Here is a 25,977-nt window from a genome sequence, read left to right as displayed (position 1 = left end):
AATGTGGTCTTGTTTGTACAGATCGGGGATCCATGATCATGTTACCATCAATCTTTTCCCCGGATGTTAATCCACTTCCCTTACTTTAGTTCAATAACAAAAATAGAAGAAGAAAAAAAATCTAACTCAATGTGACATACTGTATCATAGTTGACACTCCATTCTTTCTGCAGACATCTTTGAATCTTAATTCGGAGTATATATTTAAGAAATATTTAAAATATTGGAAAATGTGGTCACATAAAAGACTGAGGGCGATTTTACCTCATTCTGTTATCAAACTTTAAATCTGCATTATTCTTCAAGTAAATGTGTTTTTGTAAAATTTTCTGTGGAAATTGTTAGTAGTCCTTGTGCATAGAGGTTCACGGTTTGTTTAACTTTGCAATGAACGGCCTTTATTGGGCATACTTTTAAAGTGAAAAAATCGGAGTCTCAGCATCTTTATGTTACCATGGAATTGCCCATAATATTTATCTCCAGACGTAAGACCCACCGTGTTCAAAGCATGCAACAGGGAGATTATCATTAGGGAGATCCTATAAGCGAGGCATTCAGGGTTTTAAGGAGACATGGGGTGGAACTAAGTCAGGGATAAAACTGCACAGACAAAGAACGTGATAATTAGCCATGGACAGACAGATAGAAAGACACAGGCAGAAAGACAGACCGACAGAACTCAAGAATCAGACAGTGTTATTATTCAACATGATTTACCACCCATCATCCAAATGTAACATCTAATAAAACTACAGGTTCTAGGCCCATTGATAGACAAACAGTCGAGAGGCAGATATAAAAAGAACTATTAAAATGTATTAAAATATATAATAGTTTTGGTTTCCTTGTAAATCTGTAAACTGTACAAAACATGGGCAAGCTGCAGTATACAGGGTGTTCTCTAGCTACACTTTGTAATGGTAATATGGGAATGCTTCCATACAGCTGTTACACCTTACTGTAAAGCGTAGCAAGACATTTTTCAAATACACTTTTTTCCTGAATCAAGAATGAGGAAAATATCGGCAAGAACAGGTTAGTTGAAAATTTCCTTGAAACACTTTACAGTAGCTAAGGAACAGATGGAACAAAGAGACAGATATTTCACCAGAAGTATAAATGTGAAGCATACGGTTGGCGTTTCCACTCACTACCAAATATGATAATGAGAGGAAGCCCAGTGGCCGGCAGTGGGAGAAGATAAAAGGAGATGGATTTCTTTATTTTTTGTTATTTCCTACATTGTAGAATAATACTGAAGACATTCAAACTATGAAATAATACATATGGAATCATGTAGTAACCAAAAAAGTGTTAAACAAATCTAAATATATTTTATACTTGAGATTCTTCAAATATCCACCCTTTGCCTTGATGACAACTTTGCACACTCTTGGCATTCTCTCAACCAGCTTCACCTGGAATGCTTTTCAATAATCTTGAAGGAGTTCCCACATATACTGAGCACTTGTCGGCTGCTTTTCCTTCACTCTGCAGTCCGACTCATCCCAAACCATCTCAATTTGGTTGGGGTTGGGGGATTGTGGAGGCCAGGTCATCTGATGCAGCACTCCATCACTCTCCTTCTTGGTCAAATAGCCCTTACACAGCCTGGAGGTGTGTTGGGTCATTGTTCAGTTGAAAACCAAATGATAGTCCCACTAAACCCAAACCAGATGGGATGGCGTATTGCTGCAGAATGCTGTGGTAGCCATGCTGGTTAAGTGTGCCATGATTTCTAAATAAATCACAGACAGTGTCACCAGCAAAGCACTCCCACACATAACACCTCCTCCTCCATGCTTTACGGTGGGAAATACACACACAGAGATCATCCGCTCACTCACACTGCATCTCACAAAGACACGGAGGTTGGAACCAAAAATCATAATTTTGGACTCCAGACCAAAGGACAAATTTCCACCAGTCTAATGTCATTGCTTGTATTTCTTGGCCCAAGCAAGTCTCTTCTTCTCATTGGTGTCCTTTAGTAGTGGTTTCTTTGCAGCAATTCGACCATGTAGGCCTGATTCACACAGTCTCCTCTGAATAGCTGATGTTGAGATGTGTCTGTTACTTGAACTCTGTGAAGCGTTTATTTGGGCTGCAATTTCTGAGGATGGTAACTCTAATGAACTTACCCTCTGCAGCAGAGGTAACTCTGGGTCTTCCATTCCTGTGGCGGTCCTCATGAGAGCCAGTTTCATCATAGCACTTGATGGTTTTACGACTGCACTTGAAATTTTCCGTATTGACTGACCTTTTCCGTATTGACTGAAGTCTTAAAGTAATGTTGGACTGTTGTTTCTCTTTGCCTATTTGAGCTGTTCTTGCCATAATATAGACTTGGTCTTTTACCAAATAGGGCTATCTTCTGTATACCCCCCTACCTTGTCACAACACGACTGATTGACTCAAACGCAATAAGAAGGAAAGAAATTCCACAAATTAACTTTTAAGAAGGTAACACTTTTAAGAATGCATTCCAAGTGACTACCTCATGAAGCTGGTTGAGAGAATGCCAAGAGTGTGCAAAGCTGTCATTAAGGCAAAGGTTGGCTACTTTGAAGAATCGCAAATCTCAAATATATTTAGATTTATTTAACACTTTTTTGGTTACTACATGATTCCATATGTGTTATTTCATAGTTTTGACTTCTTCACTATTATTCTTCAACGTATAAAATAGTAGAAAATAAAGAAAAACCCTTGAATTAGTAGGTGTTCTAAAACTTTTGACCGGTAATGTATGGAGTATGTCTAGATTCTGAAATACCAAATTTCCATTCATTTATTCAACATTAAAACATGTGTATATGTATATATCAAAACTACCCTTTCTGATTTTGCTTATTTTTAGACAAATTGTTTGTAACAATATACTCTTCAAACACATCACATTTCCAGAGTGGGCTCTCTGGTACTTTTAATGATATGACACATTTTATACATAGAAATTGACATTATAGGTAATTAATCACAGCCCTCCTTTAGGATTGCGCATCCAGCAGATCACGAGCAGAGGGAGTTCCCTTTGAATCCATGTACCAGTCACAGTTGGCGGTGCTCTTAAAATGTATCATAACTTTAGAATTAGCATAAAGCCAACTCTGGAAATGTAATGTACTTTGAGTATATTGTTCCAAACAATATGTCTTAAAATGAACAAACTCAAAAAGGGTATTTCTGAGATATTTTTAATGTTGAATAAATTAATTTGAAAATGTGTATTTCAGAATATAGACAAACTCCATATGTTGGAGCACACTATGACACCAATATTTTTAGATTCTCCCACAATAATAAGCCCAGTGTGATTGGTTTGAACAGCTGTTCATGTATGCCACATGTACTTAGCTTTATGATACAGTATCTCTAAAACAACTATTTTTATCAGTGGTGTAAAGTACTTAAGTAAAAATACTTTAAAGTACTACTTATGTAGTCTTTTAGGGTATCTGTACTTTACTATTTATATTTTTTGACAACTTTTAGTTTTACTCCACTGCATTCCTAAAGAAAATTATGTACTTTTTACTCAAAACATTTTCCCTGACACCCAAAAGTGCACATTACATTTTGAATGCTTAGCAGGACAGGAAAATGGTCCAATTCAAGTACTTATCAAGAGAACACCCCTGGTCACCCGTACTACCTCTGATCTGACGGTCTCACTAAACACACATGCTTCGTTTGTAAATTATGTCTTAGTGTTAGTGTCCCCCTGGCTATATGTAAATAAAAAATAAGAAAAAGGTGCCGTCTGGTTCCTTAGTACAACAAATTTGAAATCATTTATACTTTGATACTTAAGTATATTATAGCAACTTTTGATATTGAAGTATATTTAAAACCAAATACCTTGGACTTTTACTCAAGTAGTCATTTGCTGGGTGACTTTCACTTGAGTCATTTTCTATTAAGGTATCTTTACTTTTACTCAAGTATGACTATTGGGTACTTTTCCCTCCACTGCTTTTTATTGCTAAGAAGCTGAAACAATTGATTTTCTCCATGATAAAATACATTATTATTGTTATTGGGTGCGTTCGAAATTGTAGCTACTCAATAACTACTCAATATTATTTGTAGATCAGTCAGTCACAATTCACCCAAGATACATCACGGTTTTGATGCTCTCGAACACAGCCATTGTGACCGAAGAATATTTTTACTGGAAATCTTCCAAATTTTTTTAAATATTTTATAAGGGTATCCAATTAAATCGTCAACAGGCTTCTCGATCCAATGGAAACGCTTGTTTTTCTGAGGTTCGTGGAACCCAAATCCGGGGGTGCATTCAATTAGCATAACCGCTTGCTACGTTGCGGAACAGTTCGTATTGAACGCACGTTTTCCCAAAACGTTATTTTACGTTCTTGAACAGACTTTGAGATACGTGGGCGCTCCTGGTGTACAGTCCCCGTTCGGTTGAATTGAAACGTTCTATTACGTTTTAATGTAATGAATGCAGCCCGAGTTTCACATGTCATCAGCTGTCAAGACACTGAAGCTAACTACACGCGTGTGTAGCTAACACTACGAAAATACATTCGGATAATTGAAGAGATGGTGAGTAGCTAAATCTTTTGCTGTAGCCACGTGCACCCAGCATGTAATGCTTCGCTAGCAATGCTTATAGCCACTGTTACACGAATTTGACTACAAAATAGTTAGCCTAGCTAGCTAGCTTAGCATGATCAACTACTTGTAAAGTAACGTAGTTAGCTAGTTATAGGTTCCCTGCAAGTTGATAGCTGGCTGGGTGTCAGTTTGAAGTTAGCTAGCAGCATAAATTGCTCTTTCCATTCATTTTACTAGTTATGTACACGTCGCACAATAAGTCCGCTAGCTTGCTGGGTTGCTATCATGGCTGGTTAACTTAAACCTTCACAGCCATTTTCCCCATGTCGTGGCTATCTTGGGCAATTTATTTCATTGGCTGTAGAGGATTTGGTTTCTTCGTTGAAAAGTTGAATGACTGACAACGTAGGGAGTGCGCCCCCCACCCTCTGGCAGATGTAACGTCAGTAGCGACTCCTTTGAAATGAATAACAGCTGATGTGTCAGATGACAAATTAATCTGGAAACTCCATGTTGGCTGTCTATTAAAGTTGGGTTAACACATTTTTGTACTTCAGTTTGATTAACCAATTTTGTGTGTGTGTGTGTGTGTGTGTGTGTGTGTGTGTGTGTGTGTGTGTGTGTGTGTGTTCTCTCACTGACCAGGCGCTGATTGGAGTGCAGCTGGTGGTCAGCTTGCTGGCTGCTAGCATCATGCAGAGAATGGCTCCACACTGTTCATTTGCCCGCTGGCTCCTGTGCAATGGCAGGTAAAGTCATGTACACCTATGTCATATACAGAAGTGGCTTTGGAGATGGGGTGTAGCTATGTCTTGGTAATGTTGACTTCATGGTAAGGGTCTGACATTCCTGGTATGATCATAAGGCCATGATAAACTCTTAGCCCTTATCAGGGGAAATTGATTTGAAAGAACAACTGTGACCCTACTACTAGCTAATAACTTACTTGGGGTGTGTATATATATATTTTTTAACAAATCTAACTTTATCCTTTCAGTCTTTTCCGGTTCAAACACCCCTCTGAGGGAGAACTGTGTGCCCTAGCTGGAAAACAGATGCCCAGCAAGCCCAGCAAGAGAGACAGGTGTGAGCTGGGGACAGGTGGGAGGGGGCATGATGATACAGTACAACTGGTGTCTGCTGCCTTTGTATCACTGTTATGGTGGTAGACTGGCTGTTAAAGGAAACGTTTGCTGACTACTTCTGTTTTGTAGGAGACAGAATGGGGACAGCAAGCCTCTCACAGTTCCCAAGGACATCGACCTTCACTTAGAAAAAGCCCCAGTCGGCGTCCTTGATGCCCTTGGTAAATAAACAAAAGCACCACTTGTAAAAAAAGGCCATGCCTGTGCACGGGACTTTCCCCACAGTCCTTTTAGAGTGGATATCTCTCCATCTTAGCTGTCAATCATAGCCCATCATTTTCGGACAATCAAAGATCAAATCAAATTGTATTTGTCACATGCGCCGAATACATATTTTGTAGACCTTACTGTGAAATGCTTACTTACAAGCCCTTAACCAACAATTCAAGAAATAGAGTTAAGAAAATATTTACTAAATACACTTAAGTAATAAAATAACACAATCAAATAACAAAAATTAGGCTATATACAGCAGGTACCTGTACAGAGTCAATGTGCGGTTAGTCGAGGTCATTTGTACATGTAGGTAGGGGTAAAGTGACTATGCATAGATAATAAACAACGAGTAGCAGCAGTGTAAAAAGAAAGGGGGGGTGTCAATGTAAATCTTCCGGGTGGCCATTTGATTAATTGTTCAGCAGTCTTATGGCTTGGGGGTAGAAGCTGTTAAGGAGTCTTTTGGACCTAGACTTGGCGCTCCGGTACAGCTTGCTGTGCGGTAGCAGCGAGAACAGTCTATGACTTGGGTGACTGGAGTCTTTGACAATTTTTTGGGCCTTCCTCTGACACCGCCTAGTATATAGGTCCAGGATGACAGGAAGCCTGGCCCCAGTGATGTACTAGGCCGTACGCACAACCGTCTGTAGTGCCTTACGGTCGGATGCCAAGCAGTTGCCATACCAGGCGGTGATGCAACCGGTCGTGCCCTCTTCACGACTGTCATGGTGTGTTTGGACCATTATACTTTGTTGGTGATGTGGACACCAAGTTATTTGAAACTCTCGACCCGCTCCGCTACAGCCCCATCGATGTGAATGGGGGCGTGTTAGACCCTCCTTTTCCTCTAGTCTACGATAAGCTCCTTTTGTCTTGCTCACGTTGAGGGAGAGGTTGTTGTCCTGGCACCACACTGCCAAGTCTCTGACCTCCTCCCTATAGGCTGTCTCATTGTTGTCGGTGATCAGACCTTCCAGTTGTGGGTGAACAGGGAGTACAGGAGGGGACTAAGCACGCACCCCTGAGGGGCCCCCGTGTTGATGATCAGCATGTCAGATGTGTTGTTGCCTACCCTTACCACCTGTGGAGGCAGTCAGAAAGTCCAGGATCCAGTTGTGACCAAGCTTTAACTTCCTGACTGTTGTCTTGAGATGTTGCGTCAATATGTCCATATAATGTTCTTTCCTCATGTTGCCATCTATTTTGTGAAGTGCACCAGTCCCTCCTGCAGCAAAACACCCCCACAACATGATGCTGTCACCCCCGTGCTTCACGGTTGGGATGGTGTTCTTCGGCTTGCAAGCATCCCCCTCTTTCCTCCTAACATATCGATGGTCATTATGGCCAAACAGTTCTATTTTTGTTTCATCAGATCAGAAGACATTTCTCCAAAAAGTACGATCTTTGTCCCCATGTGCAGTTGCAAACTGTAGTTTGGCTTTTTTATTGCGGTTTTGGAGCAGTGGCTTCTTCCTTGCTGAGCGGCCTTTCAAGTTATGTCGATATTGGACTCGTTTTACTGTGGATATAGATACTTTTGTACCTGTTTCCTCCAGCATCTTCACAAGGTCCTTTGCTGTTGTTCTGGGATTGATTTGCACTTTTCGCACCAAATTACGTTCATCTCTAGGAGACAGAACGCGTCTCCTTCCTGAGCGGTATGACGGCTGCGTGGTCCCATTGTGTTTATACTTGCGTACTATTGTTTGTACAGATGAACGTGGTACCTTCAGGCGTTTTGGAAATTGCTCCCAAGGATGAACCAGACTTGTGGAGGTCTACAATGTTTTTCTTGGCTGATTTCTTTTGATTTTCCCATGATGTCAAGCAAAGCGGCACTGAGTTTGAAGGTAGGCCTTGAAATACATCCACAGGTACACCTCCAATTGACTCAGATTATGTCAATTAGCTTATCAGAAGCTTCTAAAGCCATGACATTCTTTTCTGGAATTTTCCAAGCTGTTTAAAGGCACAGTCAAGTTAGTGTTGTATGTTAACCTCCCTGGGCAAGGTGGGACGCCAGTGGAATCGCGTGGCGCGAAATACAAATACCTCATAAATGCTATAACTTTAATTTCTCAAACATATGACTATTTTACACCATTTTAAAGACAAGACTCTCGTTAATCTAACCACACTGTCCGATTTCAAAAGGCTTTACAGCGAAAGCAAAACATTAGATTATGTCAGGAGAGTACCCTGCTAAAAATAATCACACAGCCATTTTCAAAGCATGCATATATGTTACAAAAACCAAAACCACAGCTAAATGCAGCACTAACCTTTGATGATCTTCATCAGATGACACTCCTAGGACATTATGTTATACAATACATGCATGTTTTGTTCAATCAAGTTCATATTTATATCAAAAACCAGCTTTTTACATTAGCATGTGATGTTCAGAACTAGCATACCCACCGCAAACTTACGGTGAATTTACTTAATTACTCACGATTAACGTTCACAAAAAACATAACAATTATTTTAAGAATTATAGATACAGAACTCCTTTATACAATCGCGGTGTCAGATTTTAAAATAGCTTTTCGGCGAAAGCACATTTTGCAATATTCTGAGTAGATATCACGGCTAGCTAATTTGACACCCACCAAGTTTGGCCCTCACCAAACTCAGATTTACTATAAGAAAAATTTGATTATCTTTGCTGTTCTTCGTCAGAATGCACTCCCAGGACTTCTACTTCAACAACAAATGTTGTTTTGGTTCGAAATAATCCATAGTTATATTGAAATAGCTCCGTTTTGTTCGTGCGTTGAGGTCACTATCCGAAGGGTGACACGCATTTCGTGACAAAAAATGTCAAAATATTCCATTACCGTACTTAGAAACATGTCAAACGCTGTTTAAAATCAATTTTTATGCGATTTTTCTCGTAAAATAGCGATAATATTCCAACCGGGCGACGTTATATTCATTCATAGACTGAAAGAAAAACATGGAGTCCTCTCGTGGACGCGCACTCCAGTGTCATTGTTCCCTGCCTGACCACTCACAAAAACTCCTGCCGTTTTTCGCCCAGAGACTGCAGAGACGTCATTCCACTTTCTGGCGCCTTCTGAGAGCCAATGGAAGCCTTAGAAAATGTCATGTTACAGCAGAGATGCTGTATTTTTGATAGAGATGCCCTAGAAGGAGAACAAATTGTCAGACAGGGCACTTCCTGTATAGAATCTTCTCAGGTTTTGGCCTGCCACATGAGTTCTGTTATACTCACAGACACCATTCAAACAGTCTTAGAAACTTTAGAGTGTTTTCTATCCAAATCTACTAATTATATGCATATTCTCGTTTCTGGGCAAGAGTAGTAACCAGTTTAAATCGGGTACGTTTTTTATCCGGCCGTGCAAATACTAGCCCCAACAGGTTAACTTCTGACCCACTGGAATTGTGATACAATGAATTATAAGTGAAATAATCTGTCTGTAAACAATTGTTGGAAAAATTACTTGGGTCATGCACAAAGTAGATGTCCTAACCGACTTGCCAAAACTATAGTTTGTTAATAAGAAATTTGTGGAGTCGTTGAAAAATGAGTTTTAATGACTCCAAAATAAGTGTATGTAAACTTCCGACTTCAACTGTACATATGAGATGAGTAATGTAGGGTATGTAAACATTATAAAAAGTAGCATTGTTTAAATTGACATTTATTACATCCAATTTTTAGTTATTAAAGTGGCTAGAGATTGGAGTCAGTATGTTGGCAGCAGCCACTCAATGTTAGTGATGGCTGTTTAACAGTCTGATTGATGGCCATGAGATAGAAGCTGTTTTTCAGTCTCTCGGTTCCAGCTTTGATGCACCTATACTGACCTCGCCTTCTGGATGATAGCGGGGTGAATAGGCAGTGGCTCGGGTGGTTGTTGTCCTTGATGATCTTTTTGGCCTTCCTGTGACATCGGGTGGTGTAGGTGTCCTGGAGGGCAGGTAGTTTGCCTCCGGTGATGCATTGTGCAGACCTCACTACCCTCTGGAGAGCCTTATGGTTGTGGGCGGAGCAGTTGCTGTACCAGGTGGTGATACAGCCCGACAGGATGCTCTCGATTGTGCATCTGTAAATGTTTTTGTGTTTTTTGGTGACAAGCCACATTTCTTCAGCCTCCTGAGGTTGAAGAGGTGCTGTTGTGCCTTCTTCACCACGCTGTCTGTGTGGGTGGACAATTTCAGTTTGTCCGTGATGTGTACGCCGAGGAACTTAAAACTTTCCACCTTCTCCACTACTGTCCCGTCGATGCGGATAGGGGAGTGCGCCCTCTTCTGTTTCCTGAAGTCCACGATCGTCTCCTTTGTTTTGTTGACGTTGAGTGTGAGGTTATTTTCCTGACACCACACTCCGAGGGCCCTCACCTCCTCCCTGTGGGCCGTCTCGTCGTTGTTGGTAATCAAGCCTACCACTAGTGTCCTCTGTAAACTTGATGATTGAGTTGGAGGCGTGCATGGCCACGCAGTCATGGGTGAACAGGGAGTACAGGAGAGGGTTGACAACCCACCCTTGTGGGGCACCAGTGTTGAGGATCAGCGGGGTGGAGATGTTGTTTCCTACCCTTCGCCACCTGGGGGTGGCCCGTCGAAGACCAGGACCCAGTTGCACAGGACGGGGTTGAGACCCAGGGTCTTGAGCTTAATGACGAGTTTGGAGGGTACTATGGTGTTAAATGCTGAGCTGTAATCGATGAACAGCATTCTTACATAGGTATTCCTCTTGTCCAGATGGATTAGGGCAGTGTGATTGCTATTGCGTTGTCTGTGGACCTATTGGGGTGGCAAGCACATTGGAGTGGGTCTAGGGTGTCAGGTAGGGTGGAGGGGATATGATCCTTGACTGGTCTCAAAGCACTTCATGATGACGGAAGTGAGTGCTACGGGGCGATAGTCGTTTAGCTAGGTTACCTTAGCTTTCTTGGGAACAGGAACAATGGTGGCCCTCTTGAAGCATGTGGGAACAGCAGACTGGGATATGGAGTGATTGAATATGTCCATAAACACACCAGCCAGCTGGTCTGCGCATGCTCTGAGGACGCGGCTAGGGAGGCCGTCTGGGTCGGCAGCCTTGTGAGGGTTAACACTTTTAAATGTTTTACTCACGTTGGCTGCGGTGAAGGAGGGCCCGCAGGTTTTGGTAGCGGGCCTTGTCAGTGGCACTGTATTGTCCTCAAAGCGAGCAAAGAAGTTGTTTAGTTTGTCTGGGAGCAATACATCGATGTGTGCGACGGGGCTGGTTTTCTTTTGGTAATCCGTGATTGACTGTAGACCCTGCCCCATATGTCTCATGTCTGAGCCGTTGAATTGCGACTCTACTTTGTCTCTATACTGACGCTTAGCTTGTTTGATTGCCTTGCGGATGGAATAGCTACACTGTTTGTATTCGGTCATGTTTCTGGTCGCCTTGCCATGATTAAAAGCAGTGGTTCGGGCTTTCAGTTTTGCGCGAATGCTGCCATCAATACACGGTTTCTGGTTGGGGAAGGTTTTAATTGTCACCGTGGGTACAACATCACCGATACACTTGCTAATTAACTCGCTCACCGACTCAGCGTATACTGTGCTAGCAAAGCAGTCCTGTAGCGTAGCATCCGCGTCATCTGACCACTTCTGTATTGAGCAAGTCTAGGGTACTTCTTGCTTTAGTTTTTGCTTGTGAGCAGGAATCAGGAGGGTAGTGTTATGGTCAAATTTGCCAAATGGAGGGAGAGAGCTTTGTATGCATCTCTGTGTGTGGAGTAAAGGTGAACAATATTTTTTTTCCCCCTCTGGTTGCACATGTGACGTGCTGGTAGAAATGAGGTAAAATGGACACAAGTTTTCCGGCATTAAAGTCCCCGGCCACTACTAGCGTTGGTTCATTTTCTTGTTTGCTTATGGCCTTGTACAGCTCGTTGAGTGCGGACTCAGTGCCTGCATCGGTTTGTGGTGGTAAATAGACAGCTACGAAATATATAGATGAAAACTCTTGGTAGATAGTGTGGTCTACAGCTTATCATGAGGTACTCTACCTCATGCGAGCAATACCTTCGAGACTACCTTAATATTAGACATTGGGCGCTAGCTGTTATGACAAATAGACACACTCCTCCACCCCTTGTCTTACCAGACGTAGCTGTTCTGTCCTGCCGGTGCACGGAAGAACCCAGCCAGTGGTATATTATGTGTCGTCGTTCAGCCACGACTTGGTGAAACGTAAGATATTAGTTTTTAATGTCCCGTTGGTAAGAAAGTCTCGACTGAAGATCATTCAGTTTATTTTCCAGTGATTGCACGTTGGCTAATTGAACTTATGGTAGAGGTGGGTTACCCACTCGCCAACAAATTCTCACAAGGCTCCCCGATCTCCGCCCCCTGTATTTCCATCTGTTCTTCACGCGAATGACAGAGATTTGGGCAGTATATCCTTCACGTCGGACTGATTAAAGAAAAAAATCTTTGTCCAGTTTGAGGTGAGTGATCGCTGTTCTGTTATCCAGAAGCTCTTTTCAGTTATAAGAGTCGGTAGCAGCAACATTATGTACAAAATAAGTTACAAACAATGCGAAAAAACACACAAAATAGCATAGTTGGTTAGGAGCCCATAAAACGGCAGCCATCCCCTACGGTGCCATTACATTATTATTATTATTTATTTTTTAAATCAGTGTTCTTGGACACGCGTGTTGACCTGGCACCTGCCCATTGTAGCTCAGAGTTTTATCGACGTCGCAACAAGAATACACAAGTTTTGGCTGGTGATCAAGTTTACTGTTTACTCAAGGAACATTGTGCGTGCATCCAAGAAAGTAAGTTGTGGGGTCTACTACTGGGGATTTTATGCTGTTTAGTAATGCTTAGCTGTTTAGTTTATAGGTCTGTATTGTAGCTCTACTGTTATCCTGCACCTAATTCCCTTGAATATTTCAGATGGCCTACTGCTGGTGCATATTGTGTACAGTGGCAAGAAAAAGTATGTGAACCCTTTGGAATTACCTGGAGTTTTGCATAAATTTGTCATAAAATTTGATCTGATCTTCATCTTAGTCACAACAATAGACAAACACAGTTTGCTTAAACTAATAACAAACAAATTATTGTATTTTTGTTGTCTATATTGAATACATCATTTAAACATTCACAGTGTAAGTTGGAAAACATATGTGAACCCCTAGGCTAATGACTTCTCCAAAAGCTAATTGGAGTCAGCTAACCTGGTGTCCAATCAATGAGATAAGATTGGAGATGTTGGTTAGAGCTGCCCTGCCCTATAAAAAACACTCACAAAATTTGAGTTTGCTATTCACAAGAAGCATTGCCTGATGTGAACCATGCCTCAAACAAAAGAGATCTCAGAAGACCTAAGATTAAGAATTGTTGACTTGCATGAAGTTGGAAAGGGTTGCAAAAGTATCTCTAAAAGCCTTGATGTTCATCAGTCCACGGTAAGACAAATTGTCTATAAATTGAGAAAGTTCCGCACTGTTGCTATTCTCCCTAGGAGTGGCCGTCCTGCAAAGATGACTGCAAGAGCACAGTGCAGAATGCTCAATGAGGTTAAGAAAAATCCTAGAGTGTCAGCTAAAGACTTACAGAAATCTCTGGAACGTGATAGCATCTCTGTTGATGAGTCTACGATATGTAAAACACTAAACAAGAATGGTGTTCATGGGAGGACACCACGGATGAAGCCATTGCTGTCCAAAAAAAACATTGCTGCACATCTGAAGTTCGCAAAAGAGCACCTGGATGTTCCACAGCCCGTTCTGGAAAAATATTCTGTGGACAGATTAAACTGAAGTTTAGTTTGGAAGGAACACACAACACTGTGTGTGGAGAAAAAAATGCACAGCACACTAACATTAACCTCATTCCAATTGTAAAGTATGGTGGAGGGAGCATCATGATTTGGGGCTGCTTTGCTGCCTCAGGGCCTGTATAGCTTGCTATCATCGGCGGAAAAATGAATTCCCAAGTTTATGAAGACATTTTGCAGGAGAATGTAAGGCAATCTGTCCACCAATTGAAGCTCAACAGAAGTTGGGTGATGCAACAAGACAATGACCCAAAACACAGAAGTAAATCAAACAACAGAATGGCTTCAACAGAAGAAAATAGCCTTCTGGAGTGGCCCATTTTGGAGTCCTAACCTCAACCCGATTTAACATGCTGTGGCATGACCTCGAGAGCGGTTCACACCAGACATCCTAAGAATATTGCTGAACTAAAACAGTTTTGTAAAGATGAATGGTCCAAAATTCCTCCTGACTGTTGTGCAGGTCTGATCTGCAACTACAGAAAACGTTTGGTTGACGTTATTGCTGCCAAAGGAGGGTCAACCAGTTATTAAATCCAAGGGTTCACATACTTTTCCCACCCTACACTGTGAATGTTTACACGGTGTGTTCAATCAAGACATGAAAACGTATAATTGTTTGTGTGATATTAGTTTAAGCAGACTGTCTATTGTTGTGACTTAGATGAAGATCGGATCAAATTTTATGACCAATTTATGCAGAAATTCCAAATGGTTCACATACTTTTTCTTGCCACTGTATATCATTATTACATCGCTTGCATAAGTATTTATGCACAATGTTTGTTTAGAAATTATTATAGTATAGCTTGTAGTGTATGCACATTCTACCACTGCGGATTCATAGTTTGCGCTAGTCCTATGCAATGGCAAGTTTCTAGAACCTGATAGAAGTTTCAGAGACGGTCCTGGAAGCTCGCACATGCACAGTCTGATGTACGACTCTGGGACCAGAGACAGACCAGATAAGATCTACTATAATAATGTAGCAATACAACAGGATCTTTACATAATGGCATTACATACACACATAGCAGAGAGAGAATTAATAACTCGGACAGGCACGATTTATAGCCCTCTCTCTGGCATGATGTAGATCTTATCTGGTCCGTCTCTGGTCCCACAGAGTCGTACATCAGACTGAGCTTCGAGGACCGTCTGAAACTTCTAGAAACTCACCATGGTATAGCATTAGTGCAAACTATGAATGCGCAGTGGTAGAATGTGCAAACATTACAAGCTATAAAATAACAATTTCTAAACTAACATATTGTGCATAAATACTCATGCAAGCAGTGCAATAATGATATACACAATTTGCACCAGCTGTAGGCCATCCTAAATATACAAGGGAATTAGGTGCAGAATTACAGCAGTACTACAAATACAAATGTAGGAAAGTAACTATAAGCAACTATAAATAACTAAGCCTCTCTAAACAGCATAAAACTCCCAGTATAAGAGTGCGTGCATCCAAAATAGTAAGTTACTATCTTGGATGCACGCACAAAGTTCCAAGAGTAAAGAGTAAACTTGGTCACCAAAGCCTGTGTCCTCTTCTTGTGTCAGCTACAAAGGGCAGGTGCAGTGTCCACATGCGTGTCCAAGCCCACTGATTGGCTGAAAACGAAGGGCTGTGAATGACAGCTGTGATGGAGAGAGATCCACCCTTAAGGGACTGTGGGGAAAGTCCCGTGCATAGGCATGGCCTTTTTTACAGCTGCCCTTGGATTTCTTATAGAAATCCAAACAACTTGAAAAAGGCTGCACTGGGGGGCTTAGTCTTTAACCCGTCAGAGTCTTAGCCCTGTGTACTCCACGGGAGGGGGGGTTCTACTAAGCTATATGGAATTGTTTTAAGGTCATATCAAGGATCATTTAGCTTTTTGATTTTGAGTTTAAAACCCCTTGAACTATAAAAAAGAAATATTAAACAATTATTTGATAAATTATTTTGGGTCTTACTACTATTAGCACATAGAAGCACATTGAATAACAGTAGTCCCCCAAAGATATCAAAAGGAAGTTTGTTCTGAAGTGTCTCTCCTATATCTGAGAGAGATAAGAAAGATCAGGAAACATTATTATTTTTTACATGTATTTAACCCCATATTTTTGGCATTAAACAGTCTCCATATATAGTACCAGTCAGAAGTTTGGACACACCTACTCATTCAAGGGTTTTTCCTTACTTTTACTATTTTCTATATTGTATAATAATGGTGAAGACCTCAAAACTATGAAATAACACATGGAATCATGTAGAAAACCAAAAAAGTGTTAAACAAATCAAAACATGTTTTAGATTCTTCAAAGTAGCCACCCTTTGCCTTGACAGCTTTGCACACTCTTGGTATTCTCTCAAACAACTTCATGAGGAATGATTTTCCAACAGTCTTGAAGGAGTTCCCACATATGCTGAGCACTTGCTGGCTGCTTTTCCTTCACTCTTTTGTCTAACTCATCCCAAACCATCTCAATTGGGTTGAAGTCAGGTGATTGTGGAGGCCAGGTCATCTGATGCAGCACTCCATCGTTCTCCTTGGTCAAATAGCCCTTACACAGCCTGGAGGTGTGTTGCGTCATTGTCCTGTTGAAAACCAAATGATAGTCCCACTAAGCGCAAACCAGATGGGATGGCGTATCGCTGCAGAATGCTGTGGTAGCCATGCTGGTTGTGTGCCTTGAATTCTAAATAAATCACAGACAGTGTCACCAGCAAAGCACACCACCACCTCCATGCTTCACGGTGGGAACCACGCATGCGGAGATCATCTGTTCAGCTACTCTGCGTCTCTAAAAGACGTGGCGGTTGGATCCAAAAATCTCAATTTTGGACTCATCAGACCAAAGGACAGATTTCCACTGGTCTAATGTCCATTGCTCATGTTTCTTGGCCGAAGCAAGTCTCTTCTTCTTATTTGTGTCCTTTAGTTGTGGTTTCTTTGCAGCAATTCGACCATGTAGGCCTGATTCACACAGTCTCCTCTGAACAGTTGATGTTGAGATGTGTCTGTTACTTGAACTCTGTGAAGCATTTATTTGGGCTGCAATTTCTGAGGCTGGTAACTTTTTAATGAACTTACCCTCTGCAGCAGAGGTAAGTCTGGGTCTTCTTTTTCTGTGGCGGTCCTCATGAGAGCCAGTTTCATCATAGCGCTTGATAGTTTTTGTGACTGCACTTGAAGAAACGTTCAAAGTTCTTGAAGTTTTACGGATTGACTAACCTTTATGTCCTAAAGTAATGATGGACTGTATATGACATTTGTGTACATTTGTCTTTGCTTGTTTGAGCTGTTCTTGCCATAATATGGACTTAGCCCAATTTAGCCCCTTGTCACAAAACAACTGATTGTCTCAAACACATTAAGGAAAGAAGTTCCACAAAATAACTTTTAACAAGGCACACCTGTTAATTGAAATGCATTCCAGGTGACTACCTCATGAAGCTGGTTGAGAGAATGCCAAGAGTGTGAAAAGCTGTCATCAAGGTAAAGGATGGCAACTTTGAAGAATCTCATCTCAAATATATTTTGATTTGTTTAACACTTTTTTTGGTTACTACATGATTCCATATGTTATTTCATAGTTTTGATGTCCTCATATTATTCTAAAATGTAAAAAATTAAGAAAAACCCTTGAATGAGTGTGTCCAAACTTTTGACTAGTACTGTATATTAGTGTGTAGCCCAAATGGTTCAGACGTTACAGACAGAAGTTGTTAGATCGGCTGTACCAACATTAGACGATCCGGAGGCAGGCTAGGCCCCAGAGACTGTCAGGTGCTCTCCGAGTTGCGACGAATGGAGGGTCATCCAGTGCAGGAGGTTGGCGGCCCTCCAGAACTGGAGACAGCAGCCACCCTGGGTCAGGGAATGGTGGGTCCCACAGGTCAGAGGGCTGAGGGCCTAGCACAGGAAAGCCTGGCCAGCTAGGGATCTGCTGGCTGAATAGGTTTGGAGACAACAAGCCCAGTGCAGTTAACTTTGGGCCTAGTAGGGCAGGAGGCTGTAAACCTAGCAGTCTAGGCATCTGCCAACTAACTTGGGCATCTGCCGACCAACTAAGGCAGGAGACTGCAGACCTGCAAACGGGGCAGCTAACTTAGGGCCTAGCTCTTACAGGGGCTCTAAGCCTGGTGGGCTAGGGAGCTACAAGAGCTCCCGACCTGACGGTGGAGCAAACATGGGACATATCTGGGTAAGTTGCTAAGGGCTTGGCAGAGCAGCAAACTTAGGGGCTATTAGTGCAGGGATCATAGTGCTTGGCCCCCAGTCCTATTCCATTCTAAGGCAGAAGTCCCGGAACCTAAGTCAGAACAGTGTGAACCTGCAACTAAGGTCAGAGACTGAAGGCCGGGTAGGGCTGTAAACTGAGACACTACGGGGGGGTATGTGTAAGGGTACGTTTGACATACCAAAGGGGCATGATACTCAAAGCCTACCTGAGGGGCAGGATACTGCTAGGAAGGAAGGGAACTCTGAACCTACCGGGAACAAAGGACACTGGATGTCTAGGTCGGGGGATATCAGGGGTGACTTCTGGTGGGTCACCAAGGGTAATAGTTGGCGAGTCCCCCATGGAGAGGACTGGAGGGTCCCTTGAGGCGAGGTATTGGGGTCCTTGAGGCTGGTGCTAGCAGGTGGGGCCAGCTAGCACCCACCAGCCATGGGCTGACGGAGTGGGCCAGCAGGAGTGGGCTGAGTCCTGGGCCTTGACAGCACAGGCTGAACTTCGAAGACCGGATGGGGCTGATCCCACCAGGCCATGTTGGGAGAGGCCCCAACATTTGAACTGCAGGCTGTTTCTCCATCCTAGGCGTGGATGAATAATCCACCGCTAGCTTGGGCTCCATGTCAGGAGCAGGAGGGGGTTGGTGACTTTGTGGCTGAAGGTTTCAGGGCAGCAGACAGTCGAGCCTCGGACACCCAAGCGTCTGCCTCGACCACCAGGGGGTCCCCACTGCGAGTAGAGGACTACTCTGAAACGGCAGTCAGAACAGGCCCCATGGCAGCACTACTGGAGCAGGAGTCTCTTCAACTATGGCTAGTTGAGGCTCTGGCTGAGGGGGGTGCAGACCTTGGTGTCGTGGACTGTCCACTCCGGAGTTCAGTTGATCTGATGTGGAGCTAGGCCGCTCTGAAGAGCAGAAGCGGACCCGGCACTCCGGTGGCTTTGGTCGCGGGACCTAGCGAGACGTCGGTCAGGGGAGCAGCTGGGCCACCTCTGTGGGGAAGTGGCGATCCCGACACTGGTACAGTTGAAGACGGGAGTTTACATACAACTTAGCCAAATACATTTAAACTCAGTTTTTCACAATTCCTGACATTTAATCCTAGTAAAGATTCCCTGTCTTAGAACAATTAGTATCACCACTTTATTATAAGAATGTGAAATGTCAGAATAATAGCAGAGAGAATGATTTATTTCAGCTTTTATTTCTTTTATCACATTCCCAGTGGGTCAGAAGTTTACATACACTCAGTTAATATTTGGTAGCATTGGCTTTTAATTGTTTAACTTGGGTCAAATGTTTCAGGTAGCCTTCCACAAGCTTCCCACAATAAGTTGGGTGAATTTTGGCCCATTCCTCCTGACAGAGCTGGTGTAACTGAGTCAGGTTTGTAGGCCTCCTTGCTCGCACACGCTTTTTCAGTTCTGCTCACAGATTTTCTATAGGATTGAGGTCAGGGCTTTGTGATGGCCACTCCAATATCTTGACTTTGTTGTCCTTAAGCCATTTTGTCACAACTTTGGAAGTATGCTTGGGGTCATTGTCCATTTGGAAGACCCATTTGCAACCAAGCTTTAACTTCCTGACTGATGTCTTGAGATGTTGCTTCAATATATCCACGTAATTTTCTTTCCTCATGATGCCATCTATTTTGTGAAGTGCACCAGTCCCTCCTTCAGCAAAGCACCCCCACAACATGATGCTGCCACCCCCATGCTTCACGGTTGGGATGGTGTTCTTCGGCTTGCCAGCCTCCCCCTTTTTCCTTCAAACATAACGATGGTCATTATGGCCAAACAGTTCTATTTTTATTTCATCAGACCAGAGGACATTTCTCCAAAAAGTACGATCTTTGTCCCCATGTGCAGTTACAAACCGTAGTCTGTCTTTTTTTTATGGCGGTTTTGGAGCAGTGGCTTCTTCCTTGCTGAGCGGCCTTTCAGGTTATGTCGATATAGTAGTCGTTTTACTGTGGATATAGATACTTTTGTACCTGTTTCCTCCAGCATCTTCAGAAGGTCCTTTGCTGTTGTTCTGGGATTGATTTGCACTTTTCGCACCAAAGTGCGTTCATCTCTAGGAGACAGAACGCGTCTCCTTCCTGAGCGGTATGACGGCTCCGTGGTCCCATGGTGTTTATACTTGCATACTATTGTTTGTACAGATGAATGTGGTACCTTCAGGCGTTTTGGAAATTTCTCCCAAGGATGAACCAGACTTGTTGAGGTCTACGACTTTTTTTCTGAGGTCTTGGCTGATTGCTTTAGATTTTCCCATGATGTCAAGCAAAGAGACACTGAGTTTGAAGGTAGGCCTTGAAATACATCCACAGGTACACCTCCAATTGACTAAATTATGTAAATTAGCCTAATCACAAGCCATGACATAATTTTCTGGAATTCTCCCAGCTGTATAAAGGCACAGTCAACTTAGTGTATGTAAACTTTTGACCCACTGGAATTGTGATACAGTGAATTTTAAGTGAAATAAACTGTCTGTTAACAATTGTTGGAAAAATTACTTGTGTGATGCACAAAGTAGATGTCCTAAACGACTTGCCAAAACTATAGTTTGTTAACAAGAAATTTGTGGAGTGGTTGAAAAACGAGTTTTAATGATTCCAACCTAAGTGTATGTAAAGTTCCGACATCAACTGTAGATACGCCTCCTGCCGGGGGGCCTGAGTGACGACAATCTGGTAAATAACTGGGTCACCTCTGGACATAGTGGAAGTCCCAATGGTCCCGTGGAGGTGGCAAGTGCTCTGGCTGGAGAGGCCTGGAGTAGTGTGTCTCATGGAGTAGTGAGCCTGGCTGAGTAGTGAGCCTGGCTGACTCGGGGAGTATAGGCTGTGTTGGCACTCCCAAGGTGGGAACAATGGCTTTAACCGGGGGGCCTATAGTGGTGACGGTCAGGAGAGTAGCGGCAGTAATGGTGCTCCCGCGGTGGTGAGTACACCCTCCTGATCTCTTCCTGCGCATGACGCAGGTCCTCGTAAAAGTCTGGGTATCGCCCAACCCTAGTGTGGTCACTCCCTGACCGCTGAGGAGGCCTGGAGCTGGGTTGGTCGACTGTAGGATGTGAGAGGTGCGTAAGGCCTCGCAGCTCACTGGTACGCCATCACTGTAGCCAGGTCACAATCCCAACGATTCGAAGGACCATGAAAAAACGTCTAGCTGTAGCTCGTCTGAGCAGTCGGCTGTGAATTCCCTCACCGCTAGTACGTAGTGCTGATTAAGGTTCTGACTCGCTACAGGCTGTCAGGCAAGAACAAGGCAGATGTGTCCTTATCCAGAGTTGTGTTGTCTCTTGATCACCACCACACAGTTGTGCGCACACACATATCATAGGGGTAATCTTTGTGTTACAATTAGGAATGGACTTGTATAGGGGAAAGGATGTGGCCGACCGCTTAGACAAGCTCCATCTAGCTGTTTTTTCACCACTACTGCAAACTGAAAAGCCCTCCAAGCCTTAGCTGGCTTTGTATTTTAGGCCTTGTCTTTTCCTTACAATGTTTCTGCTTTGCCTCTCCTTTCCCATTCTCAGTACTGCGATTCTTCCTGGAGTACCAGTGGTTGATTGACTTTGCAGTGTATGCCATGGGCATCTACCTTTTCACTGAGGGCTACTTTTGTGTAGTGGACCCTGCCAAGGAGGTCCACATTGGGGCCATCTGGTGTGTGCTGACTGTTCTCTGCTGCCTGTATCCTTCAGTTCACCCTCGCGCTGGAAGCCCAAAATTGTATTACAATTTTGAAAAAGTAATATTATGAACTATTCTTAAGAAAACAGCTCTAAGTACTGTGTTACAATGTCAACTTAGACTAACTGAAGTTGTACTCACTGTACTTGCCAATGTTATTATGTAAAAACTGTGTTCGTGTCACTTTCTACAAAGTGGGACCCTGGTAAATGAATAACCCAAACATGTACTGTGCCAGAAAAATACTCAGATGCATCAATATTGTGCTGCTCCTTGATTGGAGCTGTTTTGTTTCCAAAGGACTGTCCGGTTGTCCCTGTGTTTCCCTTAACTCTCACAGGAAAACCCTCCACTCCCTGATGGGCCACTACTTCAGGTCTGACGAGGGAGGCGAGCGCTCGGTGTGCCTGGCCTTTGGATTCCTGTCTCTGCTGGTGGCCATGCTGGTGCTGGTGGTCAGAGAGGACTACCTGGAGTTTGGCCTGGAGCCTGGTATGTCCACTACATTAACCCCTACTATGGCACACCCTATTGGGCTATGTATAACACATTTATTTAGTTAATTTGATCATTTCAGTTTGGGCTTTTTCATGCTTTTGTATTGCAGGTTTTAACAGTCTTTTTGACAACCTTGAGGTTTTCGCAAAACATCAAGGCTTTGCTGAGTGGTCGTAAGTATCTTTTAGTTGGACAGTTGAATTTTTTTTTTTTTTTCAAAAATGAAAATCACAACTTGGGTCCATAGAATAGTAGCCAGTCATTCATTGACTGACAATATGCTTTTAGTGATCTGTGTTGGCAAATGTGCGCCTTTTAATGTTTGCTATTATATTTGGACTCCCATCAGAGTCCCAGTGACCAAGCTGACTGTGAAGTTGGGTCTGGCTGCCATCTGTGCTTTTATTGGTGCTTTGCTGGCCTTCCCTGGCCTCCGTCTAGCCCAGACCCACCTGGACGCAGTTCAGATGAACTCAGACCGCCCATTCATCCAGTAAGAACACAAACACTTATTTAACTGTGAAACCAAATAACCAACTGGTTACACTCACTTGTAGTGTCTTACTGTTTGGGTATTGTGCTGTTTTCGGCTTCCCTTAGAATGCTGTTGCACATGAGCTTCCTGGCCCCAGTGGTGGTGATCGTGTTGTGGATCAAACCCATTGCTAGGGATTTCCTGGGGAACGCTCCAATGGGGAAGACCTCAGTCACCCTGTAAGTGTGTGTTTGTTTCCTAGACTCCAATATTACAAATGTGACCATTTGGCACCCTTGTGCTGATTCCTTCTGAAAGTGTTAACAGATCTCCTGTGTGTGTCTCTGTGTGTGTCTCTGTGTGTGTCTCTGTGTGTGTCTCTGTGTGTGTGTCTGATATCCCAGTATGTCAAGCGCGGTGTTTGACAGTGTTCGTCTGTGGACAGTGGTGGTGCTGTGCTGCCTGAGGCTGGCCCTCACCCGCTACCACATGCAAGCCTACCTCAACCTGTCCCAGAAGTGGGTGGACCAGATGAAGAAGGAGGCGGGGCGCATTGCCGCCATCGACATCCAGAGGAAGGTCCGACAACACATCTAAATCGCAACATTTTCATGTTAAAGGAATTATTTTGAGTTGTTTGGAGAACCAGATGAGACCTTAAACCCATGAGTCTTTTGATGTTGTTGTCCTTCCAGGTGACCCGTGTGTTCTGCTACCTGACCATAGTCACCCTGCAGTACATGGTCCCTGTTCTACTCATCCTCTTCTCTACCCTGGCTCTGAAGGCCCTTGGTAAGACATGTACAGTACCTAGCATGGCAACAACTAGCTTTGAGGGAACATTTTTTTTATTCATCACTTTTTCTTATATTCAAATAATACTTACATTAATTATACACACTTCATATTTATTTATATACTGGATTCTTCACATATCTCACTCTAATATCTACTGCTGTGCCTATCATTCTTAGCTGTTGTGTAAATTCCACTGATGTACATTTGCATAGATTGCATTTTGATACTGCTTCAGTGGTATTAGGGTTGTTAATTGGATTCATCCTGCCGTTCTTGAGTTCTTGCCTTTTTTTGTTATATTTTTCTTTACGTTTTAGCTGCTTGACATTTGACTGCGTTGTTAGGAGCTAGTAGCGTAAGAATTTTGGTACACTGCTATAACAGCTGCTAAACTGTACACGAACAACAGATTCTCGTTAGATTTTTAGTGAGGCCTTAGGTGTCCCTCCGTAAATGCTGAGAATCTGCATTCTATAATTTAACAATATGGAGTTATCATAATATACCAACAGTTTCATCACAATGCTTGATCCATGGAAATGTAATGTATTTCAGTTGTCTTTCAAATGTCTTGTTGTAACACCCATTTGTTCCTACTGTTTTTTTTGTTGTATCTTAGGTGACTTCTCGTGGAGTGGCGCAGAGCAGGCTCTGGGGGTGACCCCTGCCCTGGTAATGCCCACGGTCTCTCCCGTCCTGCCAGGGCTGGAGGACGATGAGGAGGGGATGGAGGACATCGAGGAGGACATCCAGGCCACGGTGGCCCGTCTGACCGAGGGCTTCTCGGCCCTGCGCTCCGTCCTCACCCCCCTCTTCTTCAGAGGCCTCTTTGCCTTCCTCACCTGGTGGGTGGCCGCCTGCCAAGTCATCAGCAGCCTGTTTGGAATTTACTTCCACCAGTACCTCATGCAGAACTGAAGAGGACTACACTACCCACAATCTCTAGCTAACACCATCCCAGTGTTCCAGGCAGGTCAAACTCAATACAACATATGGACAGGATGGGTGCTCCTGTCTGTTACTGTAACAAAGGTGTCACCGATATCAAAAGGGATGTGATGGTTTCTGACATGCTGACACCTTGTTGTCCTGTGGGCCCAGTCAGACCCTTAGACCTGGGCTATGATGAAATGCTGTATTATGTGGACTGGATTCTATCCAACTGCTATGTATGACATTTCTCTGTTTTAACAAATGCATTTGAAGCCAGTGTTACTTTTTTTTTTATTTTATCACATAGTATCAGGAAATGTTGCAAATGAGCTGTTTCTTGTAGGAAAAGGTACCACTACTTCCAGCCTAGTTTGCTAGTAGAGGCTGATTTCAGAAGTGCTTGATGCTTTATTTATTTTCGTCCTTTAGTTCTGCTGTACCGTACTGATTGTAATGAACCCGTGGAGTTCAGTCTATTCAGCAGTCATCACCACTCGACCGTCCATTCTCCTTAATCGTTAGTTACCCACCTTTTAAAACAAAGCACTGAGGATATTTTACTGTGTTTAATGGAGGTATTCAGTGAAGAATTCTAAGTGCCTGGAAACTCAGGGATTTTGAGTCAATGATAAGATATCTATTTCTTCTGCAAAATAGTAGACTGGTGATAACAGCGGTCTATCTGTAGCATGGAATAACACTCCAGCCCAGCCTGGATTTGGTAAATCTTACCTGTATTAGCATCCATCTTTCAGTCCCAACAAAGTTTGTCAGTTGAATTTGTTTGAAGAAAGTATTTTCTGTGATTTTGTTTTGCTGCCAAACAATCATTTACACTTAAAGCGTCAATCAGTAGTTGAAACGATAACAAAGCAACCTTCCCCGCCCCTGTTTCGGTAAAAGCTGAGGGATGGGGAGGGAGAAATGTAACCACTCTCAAATGTATAGACAGCTATGGATGCAAGGACTGACCATCCATGATATCAAAATTATAGTTTTAACCATGTTTTGAGGATATATATTAGTTTTTCTATACACTTTGTTAACAAACATTGGAGTAAAACAAGCTTATTTTGGTTCTGATGGGGTACCACAGTTGAACTCAGCTCATGAGGCATTAATAAGTTATATCTTTCAAGAATCTGTGGGTACAATTTATAAGTAAAAACATTTTATGTAGCAACTGCAGATTGCCCCTTTTTAGGATGTAGGCTTAGAACAAATCTTGCCTAAAACTTAAACCTGGGTCAGAAATGATTTGTAGTGTCAACGGTTTGTTTTTTAATTTACTTATTTATACTCTATTGCCTCTGATCATTTTGGAAAGGTACAGGTGTCGTGCTGTTGGACTTTTGGGTCGTTTTGTTTTTGGAAAGTGATTTCTGCGTTTAAAAAAAATATAATAATCTGAATGATTGAATGTTTGCTAATCATTTTACGTTGTGTGGTTTGTATGAAATGTTTTTTACAACAAAAGACTTATGAATGCATGGTTTGAACTTTTAGTTGTATACAAAATGTGTTTTATTCTGTTGTCTGTGTGGCAAATGTTACTGGCTTATGAAATTATTAAACTCTTGTTTTAAA

At 42.7% G+C, this 25,977-nt stretch overlaps 1 protein-coding gene across 1 annotated transcript; it reads left to right on the top strand.

Moving 5' to 3' along the window:
• The first annotated feature begins 4,325 nt into the window (after positions 1–4,325).
• On the top strand, positions 4,326–25,977 carry LOC106613730 (transmembrane protein 161A). The gene is made up of 12 exons (XM_014216285.2): positions 4,326–4,572; positions 5,230–5,333; positions 5,582–5,668; positions 5,799–5,890; positions 21,530–21,686; positions 22,027–22,178; positions 22,294–22,357; positions 22,534–22,677; positions 22,785–22,898; positions 23,064–23,238; positions 23,355–23,451; positions 24,077–25,977. Exons 1-12 carry the CDS (start codon positions 4,570–4,572, stop codon positions 24,373–24,375), a joined length of 1,488 nt encoding a protein of 495 aa, XP_014071760.1. The 5' UTR covers positions 4,326–4,569; the 3' UTR covers positions 24,376–25,977.

Source organism: Salmo salar, chromosome ssa10 (genome assembly GCF_905237065.1).
Source record: "Salmo salar chromosome ssa10, Ssal_v3.1, whole genome shotgun sequence".
In the NCBI taxonomy this organism is placed as follows: domain Eukaryota; kingdom Metazoa; phylum Chordata; class Actinopteri; order Salmoniformes; family Salmonidae; genus Salmo; species Salmo salar.
The sequence above is the reverse complement of the archived record's forward strand: the minus strand, read 5'-3'. Positions and strand labels throughout refer to the sequence as shown.

Excerpts from the sequence above, each read along its gene's own strand:
- LOC106613730 (XM_014216285.2), top strand. Across the intron at positions 5,891-21,529 it reads CGGCGTCCTTGATGCCCTTG|TACTGCGATTCTTCCTGGAG; the intron begins GTAAATAAACAA and ends TCCCATTCTCAG. Across the intron at positions 23,452-24,076 it reads CCTGGCTCTGAAGGCCCTTG|GTGACTTCTCGTGGAGTGGC; the intron begins GTAAGACATGTA and ends GTTGTATCTTAG.